Source organism: Chaetura pelagica, unplaced genomic scaffold, assembly GCF_000747805.2.
Source record: "Chaetura pelagica isolate M959 unplaced genomic scaffold, ChaPel_1.0 scaffold159, whole genome shotgun sequence".
In the NCBI taxonomy this organism is placed as follows: Eukaryota; Metazoa; Chordata; class Aves; order Apodiformes; family Apodidae; genus Chaetura; species Chaetura pelagica.
In genome coordinates, this window is record NW_009954555.1 from 1,916,607 (window position 1) to 1,942,312 (window position 25,706).

The 25,706-nt window shown below is 38.6% G+C and overlaps 1 protein-coding gene across 2 annotated transcripts in view; it reads right to left on the reverse strand.

Moving 5' to 3' along the window:
• Positions 1 to 25,584, reverse strand: part of UBE4B (ubiquitination factor E4B) — a 38,930-nt gene extending 13,346 nt beyond the window's left edge. The window contains exons 1-14 of one of the 2 annotated variants that reach the window (XM_010005145.1): positions 25,561 to 25,584; positions 19,702 to 19,885; positions 16,246 to 16,381; positions 15,654 to 15,741; positions 12,986 to 13,130; positions 11,903 to 12,131; positions 11,038 to 11,445; positions 6,495 to 6,636; positions 5,902 to 6,002; positions 4,595 to 4,709; positions 2,672 to 2,755; positions 1,030 to 1,086; positions 586 to 702; positions 372 to 470 (exon numbers count right to left, since the gene is read on the reverse strand). In XM_010005145.1, the coding sequence (XP_010003447.1) occupies positions 372 to 470; positions 586 to 702; positions 1,030 to 1,086; positions 2,672 to 2,755; positions 4,595 to 4,709; positions 5,902 to 6,002; positions 6,495 to 6,636; positions 11,038 to 11,445; positions 11,903 to 12,131; positions 12,986 to 13,130; positions 15,654 to 15,741; positions 16,246 to 16,381; positions 19,702 to 19,885; positions 25,561 to 25,584 (1,929 nt within the window). The remainder of the gene's footprint in view (positions 1 to 371; positions 471 to 585; positions 703 to 1,029; positions 1,087 to 2,671; positions 2,756 to 4,594; positions 4,710 to 5,901; positions 6,003 to 6,494; positions 6,637 to 11,037; positions 11,446 to 11,902; positions 12,132 to 12,985; positions 13,131 to 15,653; positions 15,742 to 16,245; positions 16,382 to 19,701; positions 19,886 to 25,560) is intronic. The other variant, XM_010005146.1, reaches the window with a different exon arrangement.
• Positions 25,585 to 25,706: the final 122 nt, after the last annotated feature.

The following is a 25,706-nucleotide window of genomic DNA, read 5'->3' on the forward strand; positions in this document are numbered from 1 at the left end:
CATGAAACTCACTACAACTTCTGTTACAGACTTAATGCCAACATAAAATACATATATTAGTCATGAAATTAGTTACAGAAAATACACCTATAGAGAACTAGTGCAACACATACACTACTAACACAATATGCCTTTTCTATTCAACCTGTAAAATGAACTATAATCCATGACTAACTGTTCTGTTATTTTCCAAATTGCCCTACAGCCTTAGGGAAATATTTGTAGCATTGTTTTTTTCACAACTCCTTCAGCCATATCCTAACATATTTGTTAATACAGAAGCAAGTTTATTTTAGATTATACTCTTAATCTATGTCAAGAACAAAAATTCACAATATTTTTCCACTTGTTTAGAACATAAGAACACTTACCCTTGCTAATTCCAGGTAATGTTGCAAAGACTGGCTCACAACCCGGGTGTTTTCAAGAGTAATGGCAGGCCCTGAGAAGTACTTTTCAACTACTTTGTTCTGAAAAGAGAATGAATGTTGGCAAGTGTACTAAACATGTTGGGAGAAAAAAAAACAAGACAGAACACCAAAAAATCCCACTACACTACAATCAGAGTCTGTCTGTAACACTTACATCATCTTCTGCAAAGACAGAGAGACTGAAGAAGGCTCCAAGATAGGAAAGTCTTTGCAGCTCTCTTCCTGCACCTGGGCTTAAAGATTTAGGCAACCACAATGGTAGAGAGACAACCTAGAGCACAGGAGAAACAGCAAGTTAATCAAAGCTGCCATTTCAGCCACACGACTTTGTCGCCTTTCGGCGTTTGCCACATGCCCTCGATTCTTGAACATTCAGGCATACTGAGAGCTGAACAGGACCAACCCCTCAGTATTTCAGCAATCTAAGCAAGTCTTGTTTGTCCTAGTTTTTCTAAATTCTCAGGGAAAAGGACTCCCTTGATCAGTTCTAACTGTAGTTTAGCATCAGATACTATAAGTAGCCTGTTCAGAGTGATGAAGAACACGATCAAGGTGAGTCACACATACTGACAACAAAACGAGTTAAAAGTTCACTTACCAAACTGCACATTGGGTGTGTTTTTCCAAACTTGATTTCACAAAGTTCACATAGTGCCTACAAAGAAATGCCAAGAAAAATTACTTTCGTGTGTAATTCCTAAGTACCCTGTCTGCAAACAACAAGCTCAACATGATCAACTGCTGAAAGGGCTGAACCTTCTTCCCTTAGTCAGTGGAAAAACTTCCATCTTCTACAACGGTGAAGAAGTCCAAGAAGAGCTAGAGCACACCCTGCTCCCATTTTAGTGTTTACATCTGTCCCAGGTTGCCTCAAAAAAGCTAACATGTCTCACAGGATAATAAATTATTGCATTTATTTCAAAAGTTAGCTGTGCAAATTGTTTGTTTGCTCAGAACATAACAATGCCTTTGCTGGACTCCTGAATTGCCACATAAAAGTCAGTAACAATAATAAATAGAGCAATTGTTCTATACATACACCAAGGCCTTTGTCTTTTGAATCAGAGTGGAAAAATGTCAGATGAACACAGAAGCCAGAAACAAAGAATCCTATCCAAGATCTCTAACTCACTTTCAACTGCAGCACAGAAAAAAGAAAGCAGTTACAACAGAGGATTCTGCAAACACAAAAATACTGTAGCCTTTCACATATCCTGCTTCTCCCATATTGTATGTTCTCACTCTTCAATTGTACTACAGCTAGTAGCTACTACTCCATCCTTTTTTGGTGCACACTGTGTCAACTAGAGATGAACAAAATGGAATATAGTTTTGTCAAGTAGCCCTCACTTGTAGCCAACAGCCAAATTTGCGCCAGGTTGCAATATAAACAGAGGAATAACAGAGGAGCAGGACAACACAGGACCAGTAAAAACAGTAATTTTTGCCCAAGTACCATAGTTGCTCAGTCAATTTGATTTGCAGCACCCCAGTCAAGCTGATTTCCTGCAGTAGAAATTAAACTTGAGATGTAACAGCCTCTTCTGGTATCATACACTGAAGATCCTAACATCCAAAAATGTTAGCTGACAATGCCCAATTTGGCCAAGAATTAAGCTTGCTCTTCTGTGGCCAAGCGTGATTTCAAGAGACCTTTTTGTTTTGTCAATAAAAGCAGCAGGAGGGAAGCAGCTCCAGGGACTAAAGCATGCACTTAAAGAAGCCTAAAAATAAAACTCCCATCTTTTCAGCTAGGGAATCTTATTGTATGTTCCTACAGTAAATAATCACCAGTTCCAATAATTTCAGGTTTAATGCAATATATTTTAGCTCCCCACATACAAAAGTAAGTCAAACAAACATTGGGATGAGTATTGGTCCTTATTTCCCAGATTTAAATTGGGAGGAGCTTGGCAGGACTTGATAACCATCCACAGCATTGCAATTAATACACATTATTAGATCCATACATCTTCTATAAAGGAATACATATAAACATTTTAATAGCCCACTATACAAATGCTGTCCATTAAACTTAAGGTATTACTGGCCTCAGACTCTACTAGATTTTTAATGGTCTTTTACACATCTCAAACTACATGAACCTTCCTACAGATAATTTAATAGCATCCATTAACCAAAGAAATCCCCCCAAAGTTGAAGTATATTCTCTTGTAACAGACCTGCATAAGCTATCAATAATCATAACATAACTGCTTCTAAAAATGAACAGTCCTTACCATAAGGGGGTATTTAAAATTGTCACTATCAAGGGAGCACTCTTTGGAAGCTAGAGCCAGGCCTTGTAAGATGGGAATAAAGATCTGTAAAAACACAAGTAAAATACTTCATTCAAGAACAGGAAGGAGTCAGTGACACTATTGCTGTACAAAGCATGAAATGCCTTCTCATTCTTCAAATACTGCATGTTACATAAATGAAAAACCAAGGTCTTTTCTTTAAATTTGTATAAATTAAGCCTGAATCCTGAAGAGATTATTCAAAGCTAAAAAACAACTTGCTTAATACATCCTAAGTGAGATACTGACTTGATGCCAGGGCATAACAACTTACCCATAAAACCCTCTTTCCCAGCACTTGTATGTATTTGTCCTGATCACATTCTGATTTGTTTCCAAACATTTACTTTGCAAACCCAGTGACCCCAGAGACACATACATCTAGATCTGGACTCAAAGCCAACAGATCCCAGCTGAAGCTGACGAATGGTACTGTCAGCACACTGACAACAATCAGGTGTTGTTCCACCAGGTTCTCTGCACAGGGGTGGGCATGTGTGTGAGCACGTATATGGCACAGACACCAACAAGAGCACAGGTTCTGTAGAGGTCTCCAACAACTTGGTTGCCCAAATGGGTCATAATTTATTTGCTTATACACTTGGGTAATAATAGAGCTTTAATTTGCATGGCATGTCAGCAAGTTTTGGTTTTGTGCTGGTAAGTTCTAACTGTGATAACAGTAAAGATAATAAGCAGGAGCCAAGGATTGTTAAGAAAGAGGAAGTGACATGACAGGAACTTAATAATCAAAAGTAATTATACATGATTAGTAAGTTCCAATCACACACTCTGACAAAATAAACACTTCTAGTTATTTGGCAATAATAACAAAAGGTGCCACTGAATTTTAAATATATTGTCTTGCTTCTATGAAAAGACAAAAAACTTATTAAATCCTGTTACATGAAAGGACTATAAAGAGGTGCCTGTCTGCTTCAGCTAGAAGAACAGTTCTCTTCTCCAGGGTAGGAGAACTTTAACACTTCTCATAACCACTTTTAGACAGTTGGAAGTATCCTTTCAACTGCATGAACCTCTACTAAAATGTGTGCAGGAAGAGATATAAATTATTAAAAGATACTTGCACTACACATAAAAAATAGCTAATGCCATTCTTTTTTCAACACTGGAAGGATCAAACACCATTCTGAAGGCCCCTTTACAGCTAAGTCACATCATACTACAGGAAAGCTAATTAGAGGCAATTACAATCCTACTGATCTGCTTTAACATTCTATGGGCTAGAAGTTTGCTAGTTTTGTGTCTTCATTACTAGACTCACCAGTTCTAATGTTTTTATTATCTCAGTGAACTATTCTGACACACAGAATAAGTAATTTAATGTTTCTCAGTCATCTCCTCTGTAAAATATCAACAATTGACACATTAGGCTCTGCAAAATGCTCTCAGCACCTCAAACTCAAACCATTAAGAAGGACAGTAATTGCAAGAGAGAAAAAACAACAAAAGTCCAAGTACAATTACAGAGGATTGCTTACACACACATTTTTAGGGTATTTTGTACAGAAACACAGACGGATGAAAACCAAAGATCAATCCTGTAATATATGTCTGCATACTCTGAGTAATTCACTTCAACCTTACATAAATGTGCCCTGCTTATTAACAAATGCACTTTTAATTATCAGAAACAGCAAATAACTAAAGTCAGGATTTTTCACAAACTGCTAAATGACTTACAAACGAAACTCCAAGTGCTAAACAGGTTGCTAGTAACTGAAGTAACAAGCACAGAACTCTGTAGAATCCTAGAATAAACCTCTGGAATTCCACTCTCTTGGATGTTGCAAATAGTAAAAATTTATTATATAGGTTTGTTTTTTTTAACCTATGCCTTACCTGTTTGAACACCTCTTCATCCTGATAAGTTGTTCTCACCAATTCTTGGATGAAGCCAAATGGGAGATTCCTACACAGCATATATGGTACCAGCAAAGACTGCTGCTGCAATGACCTTTATTTGTATAAAAAAAAAATTCCCAAACTACGGATTATTTGCAGTAGTATTTGCAGTACTATTTGCAAAAATGTCAGACTAATCACACCTAAGGATGTTCCAGAAAGCAAGATTTTCAACATGTAGACACACCTAGTCCTTTCAGGAGTAACTAACTGTTTTCTTAAGTTATTGTGGAAAGGTTATTCTGAAACAGATGCTGTTGCCAACATCACACTTTAATTTAATGAGGCTGGAAAAAAAATAACAGCTTCTGTGTAGTAATTGGTTCTCTGTACTACTCCTTTCCAATGAAAAGACCCTTTGTTAGATTCAACTAGTGAGGGAACAACATTTTTTGACGTTTGTTTTTCCAGATAATGAAAAAAACCACAACATTATTTTTTTCTCAATTAGCACAGTCATTACTTCTAACTGCTCCCCCAAGATTTTTGAAGTAGTATCTTTTTTTCCTTATTACATAAATAAAACTTCTCCTAATGTCAATATTGTTCGTGTAAAGACAAAGCCAATCTATAGAAACAAGAGATAATTGGTACAGCTGTAAAAATTATAGAAATATTGTTTGGAAACAAATACAAAATTATGCAGATTTTAGTGAAAGTCACATCCTATTTAAAAAAAAAAAATCTTTTCAGTGTTCCAACTGAACAGGTTACTAGTCAAACAACTGCTGTTGAACAACTGCCCTTGAAATGTTAGTCCTGATTCAGTGTAGAAGGCCTACACACAGATTTACATTACCAACTGTTGTGATAAACCCTCTGAAGTAAACATGTACTATGTCACTTCAGCAGTTTTTGCTACACATTTTGATAAGACTGTTTCTCAGATGCAGCTCTACTGGTTACTGACTTTCCCAGGAGTAGTGCCCCAACAATCTGCAAGTAAAACAGTTTATGCATGAGGTAAGGCAGAAAACAGCTTAGTTAACTCAGAACCCCCATTTAAACTGTTCAAATCAACCTGGATAACTTTCTCCAAACACAGTTAGAAAACACTTAAAACTGCTCTGCACCAACCCAGCAGTGGGAACAATATACTCCAATGGTAAAGCAATAAAATATTCCTCTGGCACATAAATGTATCCTGCTCCAACAACTGATTTTAGTTTTCTCAAACTAATTTTCAGAAGAAAAAATAACCCCAAAGTAGTTTAACTTTCATGACTAACATCAGCTGTATTTACCTTGGTTGTGTTAAGGATCCCTGTAGCACCAAAGCAGCATGTGAAATGCACTGTGATCGGATGTTGCTCAGTAACTGGCTCACTGTTGGCTGGCTACACATCTGACAAAAAGAACTTCATTTTAATACAAACTAGAAGTATTCAGAGACAGGAAATATGATCAATTTCTTTATCCCTGCAGTACGCATGTAATATGCAAACTAAGATCAGCACTAGTCAAGCTAAAAACATTTCAGATTATACAGGAAAAGTGTTGGTTGTTTTTTCCTTAGAAACAAAAGCTTAAAGCAGAACACAGAACACTGACAGGGAGCTGGTCTCACAAAAGTGTGTTTTACCCTGAATAAACCTGGATTAAATGCAGTAGATTCAAAGGAGAAGGACAGTATCTAACACAGTTCTTATTTTAGAGATGTAAAACATGTATGTGATTCAAATAAAATGAATTAATAAAAGTCAAAGGGACCTTATAAATTCTGTGTAATCTATTTCTATAAAGCCATCAAGAAAGATCAGTTTCCACTAAATTTCCCCACTAAAGAGTAGAAGTGTCTGTGACAGCATTGCTACAGCTTCATCCAACTGAAAGGTACCTTTGGTGCTTTCCTCTCCTCTATTCCAACTCTGTCAAAACACTCAATGAGGTAGTTCAGCATCTCTGTCTCCTTACAGTTTTCAATGGTGAAGTGGTCACTGCAGGACTCAGAAACACTTGAGCTGCCAGAGCCTCCCACACTTGAACACACAAAGAAGAAACAAAGCATTAGGTACAATACTTCACTTGTGGTCAAATCATTCATGAGCTCTTGGACTTCCTCTGTCCATTTTCTGAAGGCTCCATCCCATCACACACATGGCTCAGTAATTAAGATAATTTCTGTGAACTGTGAAGAACCCTCCACTCCACAGCTTGTCCAGCTCTGAGAGTTCAGCTTTGCTGTAACATGACTGAATAAACAACTGTCTTCATAAATGAAGAACTACCTGGCAGACAGCAATAATGTGCACAGCTTTGATGGAAATCAATAAATATTGTCCTCATATGGCAAAACCATAAATGCTTTTAAGTTGTACCCATCACCAAAACTGTCTGGATGCTCAGGACATCCTAACACTGCCACACCACAAAGCCACAGTCTCTGCATGTAGCATTTAGAATGGCAGAAATGTCACCAACTCTGTTGACATCAGCCAACCCATGGAAGGTAAGATGCTCCCACAGTAGAGACCTTAGCTGACAAATAGGGCTACAATCACTTGATAGATTCTAAGGAAGGATAATAGACAAAATAGGAGCAACTGCTCCTTTTAAAATTTGTACATTAAAGATAACTCAATTCCCTTATAGTAAAATAAGCCATTTCATTAAGGAGCAAAGCTTTGGAGGGGAGGAGGAAGAAAACACTGATATTTGAAATACAAAAACTAAGTGCACAAAAACAAACCATGAGCGAGACAAGAAGTGTAATTAAAAAGTGAGAATATACCCTGCAACTCTCAATCTCAGACTTGTTATCTCAAAAGAAGCCTTCTCCAAATAGCAGCTTGGCAAAGCTAATTAAAAGCAAACCCCTCATTTTACAGAACGGAATTAAGACAACATATAGTTATTTCAGAAAAAAAAGCAATTACATGGATGGGCTACTGCTGTTCCTCACAGCAAAGTCTATGCACAGTTAGGGTGCATTTAAATGAAGATCTATTTATAATCTTAAACTGGAAAATAAGAGAGTATTTATTTCCTTAAATGTAGGTTTTTAAAAACACATTTAAAACTACAAACTGTGTCAAAACTGGAATTTCCTTTACACTGTAAAAAAAAATTTACATTTTAATAACTGAGCTGCACAAATCTGTTGTGAAGCATTATACTCCAACCAATAAATCAGGGACAGGTTATTACTGCTAAGCATCTGGTAGCTCAGCATGTTAAGAAACAACTAATAACAGCAACCTCTTTTTGCAGAGAATCTGTTTTCAGTTATTCAATTAAAACCAATCCATGTAAAATGTAGCTCTATTAGAACAATACTCAGCAATCATGAACTCATCCATGTTTTCTTTTACAGAATCTCTCTTTTAAACCTCTTGACTTCTCACATTCAGCTTAAAAATTTCCTTTTTAAGAAAAACAATTTATTTTAAAAAACTACCACTTCTGTAGTTAGCCATTCTGTTAATGATTTCTCTGCAGCAATAACTGAATTTATTCTAATACAAAGCTCACACATCCTTGGTATTTTCAGAATTCAAGTTGTTGCATAATTGTACAGTCAACATGTTTATAATTTAACTAACATCTTACTGCTGTTTGCAGAACACCAGGACAAAATTTACAAACTGAGACTCCAGAAGCTTAGCAACCTCAGCAATCCTTACCAAAGGCTTTCCAACTCAATCCAACATTTTGATTAAATTGCCAGCAGGGTCAAAATTAAAAAAAAAAAAAAACAGTGGGGAAAATAATCTTAAATTCAACATACACAAAACAAACCCTCTAAACCTGTTTTACCAAGTTCTCTCTCTTGAAATTAGCCTGGAATGGAGGAGATGCTATTGGCAGGTTTCCTAGTTAACAGGCTGACTCCAGCAGCCTTGTCCCAATATACCACAGGAACAATCACAGACAGAAAATCTACTGCGGGGGGAAGGTGTGGAGGACCATCTCATACCAAGTCTTTTTGGGCATTTCCTGACATCAGAAGATACTTCCTGAAGTCCTGGCTTAGCTTAGTTTACGAATGTTCAAGCTATTCAATTTCCCCCAACTTCGGCTGAAACTAGAATACTTCAAAGGGGACTGAAAGTCTTGGAGGAAACTCTTTTCCTTCCAGTTGTTCAATACACATGTAAGTATTTAAAACTTTCATCTTGTTTTCCTTCCACATTTCTAAGTGGCTCTGTCAAGCTACATTGTGAGCTGCAGGCCACCTCAGAATGACTATCCATCATAATCAGGGGAGTGATTTCTCCTAGAAAATGATCAGGATTCTAGCAAGACTCCAGCAGCATCATTCTTCAGGGAAGTCTACTTAAAATACATGAGTTTTATATGAAACATTTATTCCTTCCTCCAATTTGGGTGGATACAGAGGAATGGGACATTTCTTCAGGAATTTTGGGGCATGTGATACAGCTGATGAATGTTAGGTTTTATGAGAAAATAAATAACTTAATCATTCTCATCAACAGACTCAAAGAACACAAATCACTTGGATATGACAAACAGATTTGTAGGAGGGCTGCTCATTTTCCACACCAAACCCTCAGTCCTAATAGGAAAACATTTCTGTATCAGCCAAGACATTGCAGCATTAGTCTGCAATAGAATGTAGAACTAGAGAAGATCGTACCCTGCACTGACATTTCCAAAAGCCTTTTTTATTTCCCTTGGCATTTCCAGTGTTCTGCAGGTTTTGTGCACAGCTACCTCACTAGCTTCCACATACAACTCACTAATATAAATTTTACTTTGTTTTCATGTATTTTAATGTCACACAAATGACAAGGTTTTGCTTTACAATTCCTAAGTCTCTGTTTTGCAGTTAAAATATTCTGTTCTTCCCCCTTCATTCTTGGATGTTCCAACTACATCAGCCTCCACTACTTACCATGTCAATGGACCAGTTTAAACTTTGAGGTGTATTTTCTTAACTGGCTAGAGAAGCAATCCTCAGCTGCTAAGGAGCAATTAATCTTCAACAAAGTCATACTGTTTGCATCAGCTGACCATTTGCCACTGCACCTTTTTCTACATGTAAAATTTTGTCGTCATTTTCCAGTTTTTGACAGGAAACACACAGGTGATGTACCTGTTTTAAAATTACAACCATGGGTGAATAATACTCCTTCTACTCATGTAGTCAGTGAGGAGTTCCACCCAAACATCATTTCAGAAACCCTCCTCATTAAGCCTAAAGGGCAGTATGATTAACATTTATTTTATCTTAGTCATCTCTTAAAAAAAGATCTGACTAACTAGCACTCATTACACAGGTTTATATGCCAGCTTAAAAACCCACCCAAGTCATCCCCTTGGCTTTAGTAATTTCCCAAGTGCCTCTGAAGAACACTTGACACTACACAGACTGTTAGTTCCTAAGCAACCAAACATGCAGGTTACATTCTCTTTCTCCAATACCTGGACCCAAACTGGACACAAGAAAAATCATCATCTTCATTTTCTTCATCACTACTGTCCTCAGACACATCAGAAACGGCAAGAAGGAGGAGGGAGAAAGGGTTGTCGTACATACTACCACAACAGAAATGAAAAAGGCCATCAGATTTTTTTTAAGCCAAAAGGAAGAGTAAATGGTAGCTTTTCTTTGCAAGTCTGCCAAAAATCATCTTCTCTGAACATGCAGACAACAGGTAACTTCATGTTAGTAAAACCAAAACTCGACTAACATGCTCTGTGACACTAACTACAAGTTATTCACTATCAAAACATCACAATCGCACAAACCAAAGCCTTCAAAAGATTTTTTGAGGACTACTAAAAATTATAAGTGAAACAGGAATGTTTAGATATGACCAAAGAGTAAGCATTACAATTCTAAGTTACTAAACTTTAAAGCAGTGATCTCAAAACTTGGTGTGCTCATTTGTCCCTCCTGCAGGGACTGGGGATTCCAGGAGCACTCAGAGAAAATGCAGCAGTACTTGGCCTGGCACACTGAAATAGCCTAATCTGCAATTGAAATCTATGCACTAGGGAAGCAAATCTAACACAGTGCAGGAAGTAACAACTTTCAACAAATCAACTAAAGCCCTACTGAGAAAACTGATTTCAAAACAGGAGGTCTCTCTGGTTTACTATCCAGCAGTAGCAACTGAACAGAAAGCTAATGTGTAAGCAGAATGTATATAGAAAGAGGAGGAAATTAAAACAATATTGATACCTTTAAAGTAATTAAATTACTTTAAATTACACTCCAAATGCTCACAGAAGCAGGTTTAACATTTTGGCAAAGATGCCTTGTTAGGAAGTCAGTGTATTAACACAAACCAAAACACAGGAATCAACCTGGGGTAAGTAGGGTTAGCTCAGCACGTGAGTTCTTCCAAATTGCATGATGATGCCCCACCCTGCACAGCACACTTTAAACACACTCTTTTGTTCTGGTGAAATACCTAGAAGGAATCCTGTTCTGTAAAGAAGAACGCCTGCGCAAGGTACTGGGTGAAGCAGTAAACAAAGGTGGACCCATTGTTGTGGGTCTCTGTCTGGATGTGATGACTGGCATGGCTGGAGGGCTAGCAGCCATGGCTGGAGGACTTGGTGAACTAGATGGGATGGAAATATTCAAGGAACGTGGGATGGAAGCAGCTGAAAACCCTCCAGAATGGGCAACAGTGTATGGCCGGTACCTCGGAGAGGAGGGCGTCCAGGAAGGGCTGGCTGCTGGGAGCTGAGAGCTGACAGTAATGGAAGGCACAGAGGTGGTGGCAACTGAACTGGCTGGTGGGGTAAGAGATGAACCAGTCATTGGTACATGGCTTGTGAAATTGGTAGTAGGAGCTGGACTAGTCCCATAGAGACTAAACCAGTTACAGGGGGGAAAAAAGAAAAAAAAAAAAAGCAATGTTTTAGGATATGCAGAAAAAGGGTGAAAAAGATAAAATGAGCAAGAGAAGCCCTTGCCCTTCTGATGACCCTTCAGTAATAATTCAGCAGGTCACACACATTATCCTTTTTAATAATGGTGAATAGAACAATGTCCTAATCTACGCATTTTTAAGTTAGGAGTCATAGCCTTCAGTGATGCAAGTTAGGAATACTTCTCAGAAGGAACCAGCTATGTGGCCTGAACCTTTCAAATACATTTCTAGCCATGGCAATGTCATGAAATAGGGTGAAATGGGGGACATTTACATGAAGAAGAGTGAAGAAGTTTAAAAAAACTATTCTGTATATTGTTCTTGGGACAATTCTATGCCCCTCTCTCTCTCTCTACCAATCAATATTCAAGTGAAATCAGTTATAATCAGAAGTCACCTGGATAATGAACTGGAACCAAAGGAGCCCACATTACAGAACATTGGGCTGCTTCCTGGGTTAGAGCCCACGTTTAAAATCAGGCTTCTGTCAGGAGAGCGGGCAGCTGCAGCAATTGGTTGTGATGTGGCTGTGAGGCTGGCAAAGGGGTTTTCATCCCTGGACTGGGTGGACATCATCAGAACTTCCATCAAAATCTGCCCAATCAAGTCCTTAAAATCTGAAAACACTGTTAGGAATAAAAGGAGAGAGTCACTATCCTTACCTGCTGTCTTCATCTACACATCAGTCAGAGATGCAAACAACTGAGATTTCAACTAAAAAGGACAGTAATTTACTTCTGTGATTTAACTGCTGCTTTTGGCAAAAAAAAAAAGTCCAATACTTTGATTTATAACTATCAGTCTGTATTAACTAGGTCCTGGAATTACAGCTACACAGAAATAGAACTTTATGGAAAGTACAAAAGATCATAGATGACCTCATGTTGTTATTGTTGATTAATGAAGCTGTCTTGCTCGTCCCTGTCACATCTTCCCACTCAGATGTTGAGTTGGGCAAGTTGTGTCATAAAGAAAGGAAAAAAACATGCAGACACCCCCCAGCCCCCTCCCTCACATATGCCCACACATAAAATAAATGTTGGATTTGCTCATATCTTACAGCTGACATATAAAATAAAAACTGTTATACAAAATAATCAGGAATTCTTAGCTTATCAAATGAACTACTAAATGTCTATTATGATGCAAGACAACCCAGGTCAGTAAAAGGCATTTGAAAAAGAGAAACAAATTCCAGCAACATTGTAGTATCAGCACATTGGTTTGACACTAGCAAACATAAGCAGCAGGAGCACAGCAACAGACTAAAACAGGAGCTATGACCAATTGGTCTCCTACTCCTTTTTTGGGGATTCCATTTCCTGCTCCATCTGCTGATAGCAGATGTTGAAATTGAGCAAAGACCACAAAGAGGTGGCTCCAGCATTGCAGCAGAGAGAGAAAACACTAAGAATAAGAGTAGGGAATATACCACTCAACTGAAGCAATCCCTAGCAATGGTAACAGTTCAGATACCTACCTTCCTTTGGGTTCTGCTTAAACTGGGCAGAGAGGGAATTCAGGAAGATGACATCTCTGTCTCGATCCTTCCAAGAGACTCTGAAGATCTTACAGACCAGCTGTAAAGCTTGCTCCTCAGATACTTCAGACCCAGACAGAGGTTCCTTGGTTAGGGGAGTAAAAAAAAATTTAAAAAAAATCAACTTAATTGCAATTGTATGAATCAAGCCTCAATCCGATGCAAGCCTCTTTAAACAGCTTCAGACTAGCTCTGATGGCACATTTAGTACTTAGGAAGGAATCTAGATACATTTCTCAAAATTATTTGGAAAAAAACCCTGAAGAAACACAAGAGATGCAGAAGAGACATAGCAGAAATACACAGATCTACTAGGAAGCAAATTCCCAAAACACATCAGAAATCATCACACCAAGAAGGGAAATTTAACCAAGACACATGTAATTGCCTTAAGGAATGAACTGAGGATGCAAGTCATTATGCACAAGTATTCTAAGAGTTTCTTGTAAAAATGAAAGCAAAGGAAGAACAGACCTTCCCCTCAAGTCTTTCCTGCTTTCAAACCTCTGCCAAAGATAAACATATCTTTCACTTGAATGAAGTCAGGACAGGAAAAAAGACTCAAGAAATTCCCTCATTCCCCTTTCTTCCGAGAAAGGAACATGTCTACTGTGCTCAAAATTAACAACTAGTTTATTTAAAAAAATACATAATACAATACTTTTATAGTGGCTAGCAAAGGTTAAATGGGAGGGTTCTTCAAATCCTAAGGCAGCTTTGAGTGTGCACCTGAAACAATGGTGGCATATAAAGAAACAAAACTCAAGTAATTACCCCTGCAGTGCGAGGAGGGGCAGCATTCAAAAATATTCCCATAACATACATGCCAAGCCAGCAACATAACTCAAAACAGACAATTCAGCTGCATGGAATTTCAAAGATGGAAAAGTTTTCACTTCAGGGCTGTTTTCCTCCAAGAGCTCTGCTGCAAGAGTTGTATATTTTCACTGTATTAAAAAAAAATAATTGTCTGCTACTTGACTAATACAAGTGCACCTTGTATTGCCATGTATCCTACTTCTGGGGACAGTAATACTCGTTGCTTTTAGAAAAAAATTGGTCAGTGAGGAAGAAAATGCAGATGGAGGAAAAAAAAAGGTTGCAACTAAATAGATGCCTTTTTTCCTTTTAATTTCAGACCACATAATGGCCCTAAGTAAGCACAGATTTATCAAGAGATTCCCAGCACCTACGAGTACCAGACCCTTTTCAAAAGCTTTTCCTCAAACCATTTAATAAACCATAAAGTTTGAGACATTTTTATTGACTGCATCACTTTATGAGCATTCTAGTCTTTTCAAGTACTTCTCCTGCCTATTTCTGCAGGGAAGGCTTTTTACTGACATCATTTCTAATGCAGATAACCAGGCAAGACATTTTTTTGCTTGCTTCACGTTTTGGTACCTCCAAAGGAGTCAGAGGAAACGAACCAAGTTTGCAAAGCTTGATTTTACTTTCCACTGCTCCCCCCCTTCAAGATTGCACTTGATTCCAAGCTATTTATTTCCCAGTAGCACAATACAAGCTGTCCCACTGCCTGATTTGCAGTTAGGAATTGACTGGAAAGGATTCTGCAGCAGGGTTATTGCTCCATGGCTTTAAGCCAGACTTTACCAACTGACCTTATTACTGACAGTGCAGGAATAAACAAAGACATCTAACGAGCACTGCAAGAATTGTAGAAACTTCTCCACACTACACTGATGTTCCACTTCTTTATGGCTTTATTTCACATGGGCCTTAAAATCAAATTATAAAGATGACAATTTTAGAAGTGAATTAGAGATTTGTACTTGCTTCTTTTTCTTCTTTAAATGGCTCTACCACCTGCCTAAGCTTAACTTAACATACTCATTTTCTTACAATATCATTAAGAAAAGCTTATTACACAGCATTACTTCAGCATACATAACATTTGAAGCAGTACTTTGTTAGCAGACCTCTAAATGCTATACAAATAAGCTGCTACAAACTTCAGAAGTGTCTTAAGAAATATCTCTTTAGGCATTAAGAGGCCACTTTGTTGTAGGATAGATGACAAAAACAGTTTCTTCAGAGTTTTCAAGTCGTCATTCATAAAACTAACTTGAGACAACCAAAATGCAGCTTTTATATTGAAGTTTTGATTTTTTTTTCCTTCCCATAAACTTAATTAAGAAATGCAGTGAAGAAATTGTTCACAGATGACATCTAAGGGCTAGTTCCACCCTCTTGAAAGCACGTATTCAAAATATGGAGATAATTGAATTCACTGCAAACTAAAACTGCATCACTGCTCCATCCTAAATCCTTTGTTCCTGTTTCTATTTCATTATTTGGAACACTTACCACACACAGTTCTGGTAAAGGAATTTCTCCCAAAAACAATGTTGTCTCTTTTGAGAAAGAAGACAATGCAAAGCAAGCCCCAGGAATACTGCAGATGGCAAAGCTGCAGCCATTTAAGTCTATGTCAGTGAGGGAAAACACCACAGTACAAGCAAAAACCAAACCCACAACACTGTTAACTCCACCCTGAACAGGTTTGCCCATGAAATGCTGAACCTCTATGATAAAATAACATACACATGTAGCCTGGAAGAGAACAGCCAACACAAACCCGACTCACCTTATCTGTCAGACTCCTTTTCTCTCTGCGATCATTCTCATCTACCTCCATGTTTTCAATTCCTGAATCCACATCTACCTGGGACATACTGGAAGTGAAATAAGAGAGATCCATTAACTTCTGGAAGGCTGCAGACAGTCCTCTGAGAGATGCTGACTGAAAGAGTTTTGCTTTAAGTAGAAACAGCAGAGAAAAACCAAAGCAACAGGAATAGCCATATGAACAAACAGCAATTAAAATCACTAGTTGGTAAATGCTTCTCACATTACATTTCTTTTGAATTCCAGAAACATAACACTAAATTTCTTCAGCAGGCAATACAAACTACACACCTATTACACCCCATAAACTTCTATTCTTTAAATAGAGGGGCTGAATTATCCCCACTTGACATGCTCATCACTTAACACCTAAGATAACCCTTTGTCTTTTATCACTTTAGGTCAGGAATTCCCATTAAAACCAGACTAGAAAAAGCCTTACAGTGGTCTAAACAGTGTGTCATATTAAAGCATTAAACCCTTTTGCATTAACACAGCTGGAAGTGAGAAGTAGCAGAATATTTGCTGGCTTCTACTAAGTTGATTTTTACCTTTTCTCACAGGAGACACTATCAATATCCATGCTCTGAGACCGAGAGAGAGACTGAGACTGTGTTTCAAGGCTGTTAGAGGGAGAGCTGCTGAGGGAACTCACTCCTTCACTGCTCTGGCTTCGGTGGGCCACTCCTAGAGAAAAGGCACCATCAGATTACTACCACAGAAGTGAGAAGACAAAACACAATTATTTGGCTGGAAAAGGAGATGAAATGTTGATTTTCAATCCATCTCTTAAGCATTCTTAGTAACGCATTAGGAAACACACATTCATAATATTCACATTTCTACTTCCTCTTGCAGCAGCAACATAGGAACACTTACTGCACAATATAGAACAAAAGTAAACTTGCCACCATGTCCTAACATGCACTAAGTGCAACACCAGCAAATAGAGAGCAATTAACAGCTTCAGAGCATGGCTGATGAGCACAAGGATATGAACAGCTGGATTCACTTGGCAATGAAGACTTCTCCAGAGAAGTGCTAGATATGCAAAATTCAAAAAAACCCAGAAAGACTTGCATTCAGTAACAATGAAAATTGCATGAGTTCTGCAAACATCAGGATCTTAAGTGTAGTCTATTCCTAAAAGTTGTGCCTAGTGACACTGTTTGAAGTCATGATTCATAATAAAGGAGGATTAATTGCAAGATGCAACTGTAGTTTTTATCAGTATCAGATTTTTGCATGTGAGTGAACAGACCTGAAGAAGTAGAAATGAGGTATTTTTTGTCTGTTTGAAAAGAAAGCAGCAGTGAATTTCACTCCTTTGGCTTCTTTTACTGCAGTTTACAAGACCTTCCCCAAACAGTATCAGGTGAGAAATGTAAAACCAGATTGACAATCTACTATTAAATTCCTGTACAGGCAGTGGTGCAGTGTCAGTACTGAGCAGTGCAAGCCTGTCCCACCTTTACGGCAGCAACACATTCTGCAGTTAACAGAGGGGGCAGCAAAACAGAACAAATCAAGGTCGTGCTCTTTGACACAGTCTGTTTTTGAGCAGCCTTCCCAAAGCTTTTCTAGGTTTTAAAACAATTAAATTTTCCAGGAACAGAACTGCAGAAGGCATAAAAATGCCATTTAGAAGACAGTTTTCTGAAGAACAACTAGATATTAAGTATGGGAGAAGTTTCCTCATTCTACTGCTTTGAAACTCATATTTCCACATGGTGTAAAACCAGTTTAAATATTTCACTGCCTGTATTAGGCTGAAAATAGACAGTATCCAGGAAACACTCATATCTTCAAATAGAGAATGTAAAAGGTGTGTGAGGTAAAATTACTTTCCATTGATATTCATAAAAGAATTTAACAGGCAGATTGTCCAAACACCCATGTTCTATAACTGAAGTCATGTAAAAGATAAAGTAAGAAAGCACAATGCATTTCTAACTTGCAAACATGACAAAACGCTCACTAAAAGTAAATTTTACTCAGCTTTGTTTAAAGCCTCTATGATTTAATTAGTGACTTCAGGGCTGTAGGTGGGTATTATCACTCATTCATTCATAAAGTTTCTAAGATCTCGGCTATCTGACCACTTCAGACCATGACCTGTCTGTCAATACACCAACATTTCTACCTTCAGGTGCATATTTCCACATGTCCTGCTCTTGGCACTATAATTATACAGCTGTGTAGTAAGATGGATCAGGACCTCATCTATTTGAAAACTAAGCATTTCTTTTTCCTGGGTTAGTTTTCACTTGGATGAAGTCCATGATCCACCTCGTCACACAGTTGCTAAGGACAGCAGAGGGAGAGGCAGTGAGAAATATTCCTTCCAGCAAGAGTCAGACCTAAGATGGGTTAAAATAGTCATATAAAGACAGGCTAAATGAACACAGCAAGTGACCTCTGCACTGTTCTGAAACAAAAATACAGTCACCTTAACTTCTAGGTTACTGTCTATAACCATGAGGACAATACACAGTGTTAAATTCCATCTGCAATGAGCTTTTCTCAGGAAATGCTTTTGATAGCTTCTCTCTGTCCTGCTTTGGATACGAGGTAACAAAATAAGCAGGAAGGAGTCACTTTAGGTGTTTCAGATAAGCACTGTAACTAAATTACAAGATTTAAGCTTGTGTATTACTGTACTCGCCAAAGGAAAAAATACAGAATTTCAGAAAGCAAAATAGGTAACTAGAAAATAATTGAATTATTATCAAAAATAATTTCTATCAAATTATTAGAAATTAGATCAAGTGCTGTCTGCAATTGTGGGCACCTGAATAGAAGGCCATCAAATGGTTGGACTTGATGATCTTAAGGATCTTTTCCAACCTAAATGATTCCATAATATTAAAAAAACAGCTTAAAAAAATCTTGACATTTGTTTTGAGATTGGTTTTACGATCTTCTTAGTTTATCTTAAAACAACATACAAAACAACTTAAGTTTTCAGATAAAAATTACAATACTGAAAAACATGCCAATTTGTTTTGATTTCCAAGATACCCAACTTGAAATAATGTTTTTTCTAGGTCAAAAATGATATTATAAACAAGAATATTTTCTTCATTTCTCTACAAAGCAACTCCCCCAACTTTCCATGCTTTCTGCATTTGTCTGATTTGAATAGATTAGGCATTATTCTTAACTTCGGAAATAAATATCATTTGTAAATAACCCACTTGTATTCACTCCAGTAAATAATGAAATTGGCAAAGTAACACAAAGGAGAAAGCAAATGATTTATTCTTACATTGACAATGCACAGTCACAGCCTACTATTTTTAATTGTGCCAAATGCTAGTAATTAAAGATGAAAAATGAACTTGGGACTGATTGTTAAAATGTACCTAGAAACCAATCAATAAAAACTGTGATGCAATACTGAAAAGGTTTTTTTCCTGTCTCCTTGACAGATTTGCTTTCTTTTCTGTAATATTAAACTGCACTATAAACTTCAAGCTTTGTTAACCCGCATTTTAAATGACCAGGGAGAACTCACAGCAGCCTTCCAGTGCCTGAAGGGGCTACAGGAGAGCTGGGGAGGGACTTTTGACAAGGGCTTGTAGCAAGAGGAAAAGGGGCAATAGATTAAAACTGGAAGAGGGGAGATTTAGGTTAGACATCAGGAGGAAATTCTTCACTAAGAGGGTGGTGAGAGACTGGAACAGGTAGGTTATGGAGCCTCCTCCCTGGAAGCGTTCAAGACCAAGTTGGATGAGCAACCTGGTCTAGTGGGAGGTGCCCCTGCCCATGCAGAGGGTTGGAACTAGATGATATTTCAGGTCCCTTCCAACCCAAACCAGTCTACAATTTATTTCTTGGAAAATGAAAAGCACCTTCATCCTCTGTTTTGGAATGTTTCTTTCTGAAGACTATTTTCAGTAACAGCAGAAATAACAATAACTGTTGTTTCTTTGCATCCTAAGGATAAGGAGTTGAATAACAGACACACAATAATAATCATTTTTGTCACTCACAGGCCAGCCTACCTGATGCACCAATTGGAGAGGTAGCTGGGGTCATGCTGTGGACGTTGAGGCCCAGATTGTGGGATGGTCCTGGGGCTGGTGCCACGGGCGGCCCAGGCGGCGTCTCTCTCTGCGGGGAGGTGAGCGGGGTGGGGGGCTGGGAGGAGGGCCCCCCCCCCAGCCGGGCAAGGCGCCTCCGGCGGATCTGCAGCCAGGGAAAGGAGATGACAGCAGGTCAGCAAGCACAGACACACTGCCCAGCACTGTTCTCTGGCCCCCCTGCATGGCAAGGGTGTTCAATCCTGCAAGACTGCTCATACAGAATCATTAACTGCTGACCTGCTCCGAGGAGCTGAGTCTCACTGCCATTGCTGTTTTGTGTGACAGCATCAAAATACCCTTGATGTTTACATTTCAAGTGTCTATTTTTCTGCCTTGGAAAAGCATTTGCACTAGAGAATCATAGAATCATTTAGGTTGGAAAAGACCTTTTAGATCATCGAGGACAACCATTAACCCAACTCTCAGTCCAGTGCCAAACCATGTCCCTCAGCACCACATCTACACAATTTTTAAATACATCCAGGGATGGTGACTCCACCACCTCACTGGGCAGGCTCTTCCACTGCTTGACAACCCCTTCAGTGAAGAAACTGCTCCTAATATCCAGCCTAACCACCTCTGCTACAACTTGAGGCCATTTCTTCCTGTGAGAGATACTGTGTTTGTCCCTCGAACAGTTGCATAAGACAAATCTAACATTTGCTGCTCAGCAATTTCAAAAACTGTAACGCTCCTCCCACTTATTTTGGCATTTGATGAAACAAACTGCATTAATCTGATAAGTGACCATATGAATGTGACCTTTGCCTTAACTTCATACCACAATATTAATAAAACACCCTTGCCAAAGAAGATCTAGTTGAAAATTATTAAAGCCCACCACTACTGTCCAAGCTACTCTAAAGTAAAACAGGACAAAAACATCTTGGGAAGGCAGACAGTAAATAACATCTTGTCTTCACCTAGAAACTCCTTGTGAAAATAAGCAGTTTGTGTTATTCCCTCTTCATATTATGCTACCCCAGCATTGCCAGCAATGCTTCAGTTCTCATTTCTGCTCATAATCCTAAGGAGCTGCCAAGCAAGTGAAAGAGTGAAAAAGAGATTTGTGTCAAGTCCATGCCTATGTGACATCACTGCAGTCATTTAATGGCCTGTGAAACCTGCCCCAAGAGGAAGGAGAACAGATCAAATTAAATCTGACTTCAAAAACTGGGAAAAGTGTGTCTTCATTTACATCCCTCTCCATGACAGGTGTCACCACATTGAACATTGAAGGCAGCTACAAAATCATTTCCTTTTTGTCTTAAGAACAAAAACCAGGCTATGATTAGAATGTCTTAATCCTTCCTCCTTGTGAAGCAAAATAGGGGAGCTTATTGCATAAATAAATTAACTTTGCCATAAGAGAAGCTGCACACCCTTTGGGTCTTTAAAAAGCTGTTTCAAACATCTTCCATTTTTCTCCACATCTAACTTACGGTTACTTTTTCAACTGCTCACCTGAAGAAAACTACAGAACTACCTCATCCCTCAGAGATGCACTTGAGAAAATGTCATCTACACATCCCCACCTGGGCTTTCCCTAGTGATGAATCCAAATTAAGTGTTCACAGCTCACAAAACTGTACCAAAAATACTACCAGTAAAACAACCTCCCTGAATTGAAATCTAATTCAACCCCCTAACGCAAGTAAAGTTTAAAATCCATTTCCCTACCATTCAAATAATCCATAACTGTTTTTCAGATACAGGAATGGCAGGGAGGAATGCAGGGGGGAAAAAGGTGCAAATGTACACACAAACAGCCAATATATGAGGAGAAAGATGAAGATTAATTACACAAAAAAAAAGAACAATAAATGCGATGGAAACTTTTCCACAACTGTTTGTATTCATTCTTGTTAACTACTTGTAAATCTGTTGTTAGGAAGGAAAGATGTGTGGAGAAAAAGGCATAAATATTAACCAATATATTAATCAATTTATTCTCAGATAAAGTGAAATGCTGATTACTCAAACAAGGTCATATCCCTCACAAGGTATGACTTCCATAAAACCTCTCTTCATCATCTCCCAGTGCCAAGCAGATAATTGAGGTCACTTGTACCACTCAGCAACCCTTCACCTACAGTGCTGGGCTAGATCAAGGCTGAAGTTACATCAAAACCAGCTGCAATCATTGCTGCTGAAACAGGAGGACACTAAGATGAACCTCTGCCTGTATTTGTCCCTCCTAGCCCATCAACCACCCATCTTTCTGAAGGACCAATCCTCCAGACCATGACTGAAAACAACTCTGCACAGACACTGGCCTGCTTTCAGAGAAGATATGGCAATTAAAACCAATATAGGATTTTTCCCTGCCTTCTTTAAGGATGGCAGGCAAATTATATTTACCTTCCTTACTGCTGAACAAATTAACATTAAAATATAAATAAACTCCAAATAATTTTTTCCACCAAAAGAGACAGCTTTCACAACTGAGGATACATTTAGTGATTGTTAAAGGACTAGATTTGGTTCTTAGATATTCTCAGTTGTCACATTCCTCTAGGTGTACATAAAGCTATCACAGAAATCTAAAATTTGGTCTGAAGATTAGAAAGTTTTAAGCAAAAGAGTTAAAAAACAGAGAAATAAAACCATTATGCTAGAAAGGGAGAGGCTGAAAGAGAAGTTTGAGAATACTGCTTAAAACTGATGCACATACTCTAGCCAGGTAATTCGCCTGTGCCTTGGGACTGAGCATATCAAGAGGAGGGAAGTCTGAGGGGCTTCAAGCTCAGGGCACAACACAGGGACCCTGAAGCATTTACACAACTCTGGGCATAAATGAGGCCCCAACCTGTTGCCTCCAGGTAACATAAATCACATGTTAAAACTGTGGGGATTCCAAGTGACCTGTTCTCATTTCACACTGAATAACTCTCCCAATTACTATGAAAAAACGCATAGCTGTTTTTTTCAAATAATTTCCTAGGGAAGTTTAAGCTACCTCAATAATACCCAACTCCTGACTTCATCAATAAGTATTTGCAATAGTGACATATGACAAAGCAGTTATGTATCATATTATTACCTCATAGTGCCAAATTATTTGGTACTAATTATTACACAGGCTAAGGAACTAGCAATGCCCATCACCCCTTCAGAGCAGAATTCCACAATGCACAGTTTAAAGGGTTAATTAAAAAAAAAACAACTGATTGAATGGAAAAAAGCCTATTGTTTTTTGATGAGTACAGTTTTTGCTGGACACAGCTGGACTGTCTTTAAATAGTAGCTTAGAGAAATTAATTTTCCATCTTACTGGACTTCAGAAAAGCTCTTAGCTGGATACACTACAACAAACAATGTAAAAATATCACCTTGTTAAAGACAGTCAAGTGATATGCAGCAGACCAATAAAGATATAACCAGGAAGGCTGGTCCCTCAGCCTCACACTCAGTTAAAAAAAAATTCACCATCTTCTTTAGTGGCAGATGCTTAATGAGTATGCAAGGATTCTTTTTTATTCTACCATAATTACAGAGTTCCAAATTTGTACAGTAAAGGGTAATGTGAACGGATAGCTTTATTTTTCTGTATTCATCAGAGCATGTTAAGTTGGTTTAAGAAATGCTTCATTTTCTGGTGACACTAGTTCAGTACTTTAGACACTACTCTAAACTACTCAAAAATCATGTAAATGTTAAAAAACACCAAGGTCACATCATTTTTTTTCCCACTTTATTTAGCTCGACTCTGCTTTTTTCTACGCATGATTTTTCTCATGTTTTGCTGTCTATCACTTGTGCAAAATTCACACACTAAGAAAGGAAGTTTCTTTTCTACCCTCCCAAAGATTTTAATATGGTCTGTAGTGAATGACAATTCCATTATTTCCCAAAGTCAACACTGAGAAAACTCCAGCAAGAGACACTGTTGATAGCAGTGGAAAACACCTTCTTGAAGCTAATAGACCCTATAAGTCCAAAGCCATTATCAATTGTATCTGTCTCTTTTTAAGTTATAATCTCTTAATGTTATACTTAATTATGATTCTGTATAAGAAGATAATCTAATCTACAAGTGGCTTTCAATTTATTTCAGGTTAAGTGTTTTTTCCCCCTTTGGTCACTGGCAGTTAAGAAGTTTGAAACAGAAGTCACATCTAATGTATTTTAGAAGGTTATTTTTCCATATAGTCCACTCTGAATCAGGGTTTACTGTGCCAAGAACAGAAAAGCAGAGATATGGAGGAATATTAAAATAAACTTGGCTCTGATTTGTCAGTGAGGGGTCCATGAACAATAAAAAGTGCCAGCATGACTGTCTTAAAATGATACAAGATTAAGTTTATCTCAAACAATCACCTGAAAGACCAGAGAGCTTTGGTCCTAGCTGAACCATACTAGAAAAACATGGAAAAACTTGAGTCACTCGAGCCAAACATTTTGCCAGAAAAGGTAGATGAGTCTCTATTGGAGAACTCCTTTTCTGCAGCCTCAGTTCCACAATGCAGTGGTTTTGATGATGTCAGAATTTGCTGAAGCAGCCACTCAAACGAGCTTACCTAGGTTAAATAATTCTGAAGTTAATCATAAAACACCTCTTAATGCAGTTTAACAATCAGAAGAGTTGCATGTAAACAAAGTACTCATAAAATACATCTGTAAAATTCGGGATTTTTTTTTCACAGTAGAAATTATGACACTATCATCCTAGCCCAGATTCCCTAACATGGCAACTGTGCTCCTTTTCCCAGTGCTTCCACAGAGTGTGAGGACCTTTATCCAGTAAACAGCATGACTATTCCCCCTAGTTCCTGCTACAACATAGCAATGTTGCTAAATCACGACATGCAACACCATTAAAAAATTCTTCACTTTCTGGAATACAAACATGAACAACAACAGCAGCCACCTCACTCCACAACCCTGCCATAAAGACGTGGCACAGAGAAAAATAACTGATCTTGATCCTTCCTGGAGGATCAGCACAGCAATGAGCCTATGCTGCAGCTGGTCCAAGACAATACACTTTATATGTACACAACACACTTCAAAATTAAATTATTTAAAGAGATGAGGGGAATGTGAAGTTGTATGATTTGGGCATTACACTGAGAAACTCTCTATATCCTGATCTGTGCCAGAGTGCTCCAATACACAAGCAAAACATAAGATCCTACTCTCTATATATATATTTTACAAAAGGTGATTAACAGTCTTAACATAGAAACAGGAAACACTTCACATTATTGAATGTCAGGTATTTGTCAATCACAAGACCTATAACTCCTCAGTGAAAGAGCAAGATGTTCAATTAAAAAAAAAAGGCAAGCATTAGAAAACTAGCAAGCAAACGACTTCATGAAGAAATTGTATTCAACATAAGGCCACATACACCTTGCTTCTCAGGAGAGTCTGAGGAAGCAAGATTTTAAGTGTTTTACTGTGTTAAAAAGTAGGCTTGTTGCGTTTGGTTTTTTTTAAATCACACACATAGAACATATAAAACACCAAGCGTTGACCAGAGAAAGGAGACATCCTCCAGACAAAGACTACCTGGCAGATGGAAGCTAAGAATAAACAATTAACCAGGACAGAAGCAATTCAGCCCCATCGACCAGCCGGGGGTCGCGGGTCAGGGACAGCATGGAAAAGGGAGGAATGCGAACAACACCGAGCACAGCCACCGGGAGAAAGGAGACCGCCTCAGCCACACATTCCCTCCCACCCTGGGGTCAGAAATGGGGCCCAGGAGGAGCCCGGCGCCCTCTCCCCGCGGGGCCCACTCGCCCCCTCAGGCCTCGGGCCCCGCCGACTCACCTCATCCGCGCTCAGCTCCTCCATCGCCTTCCTCTTAATGGTGAACGGAGGGAGGGCGCTTTCCTCTGCCCCGCGGAGGGGCAGCTCCGAGGAAGCGCTCTCCTGTCGCCTCTGCCCCCCGGGGCGCCTCACAAGGGCATCTCCGG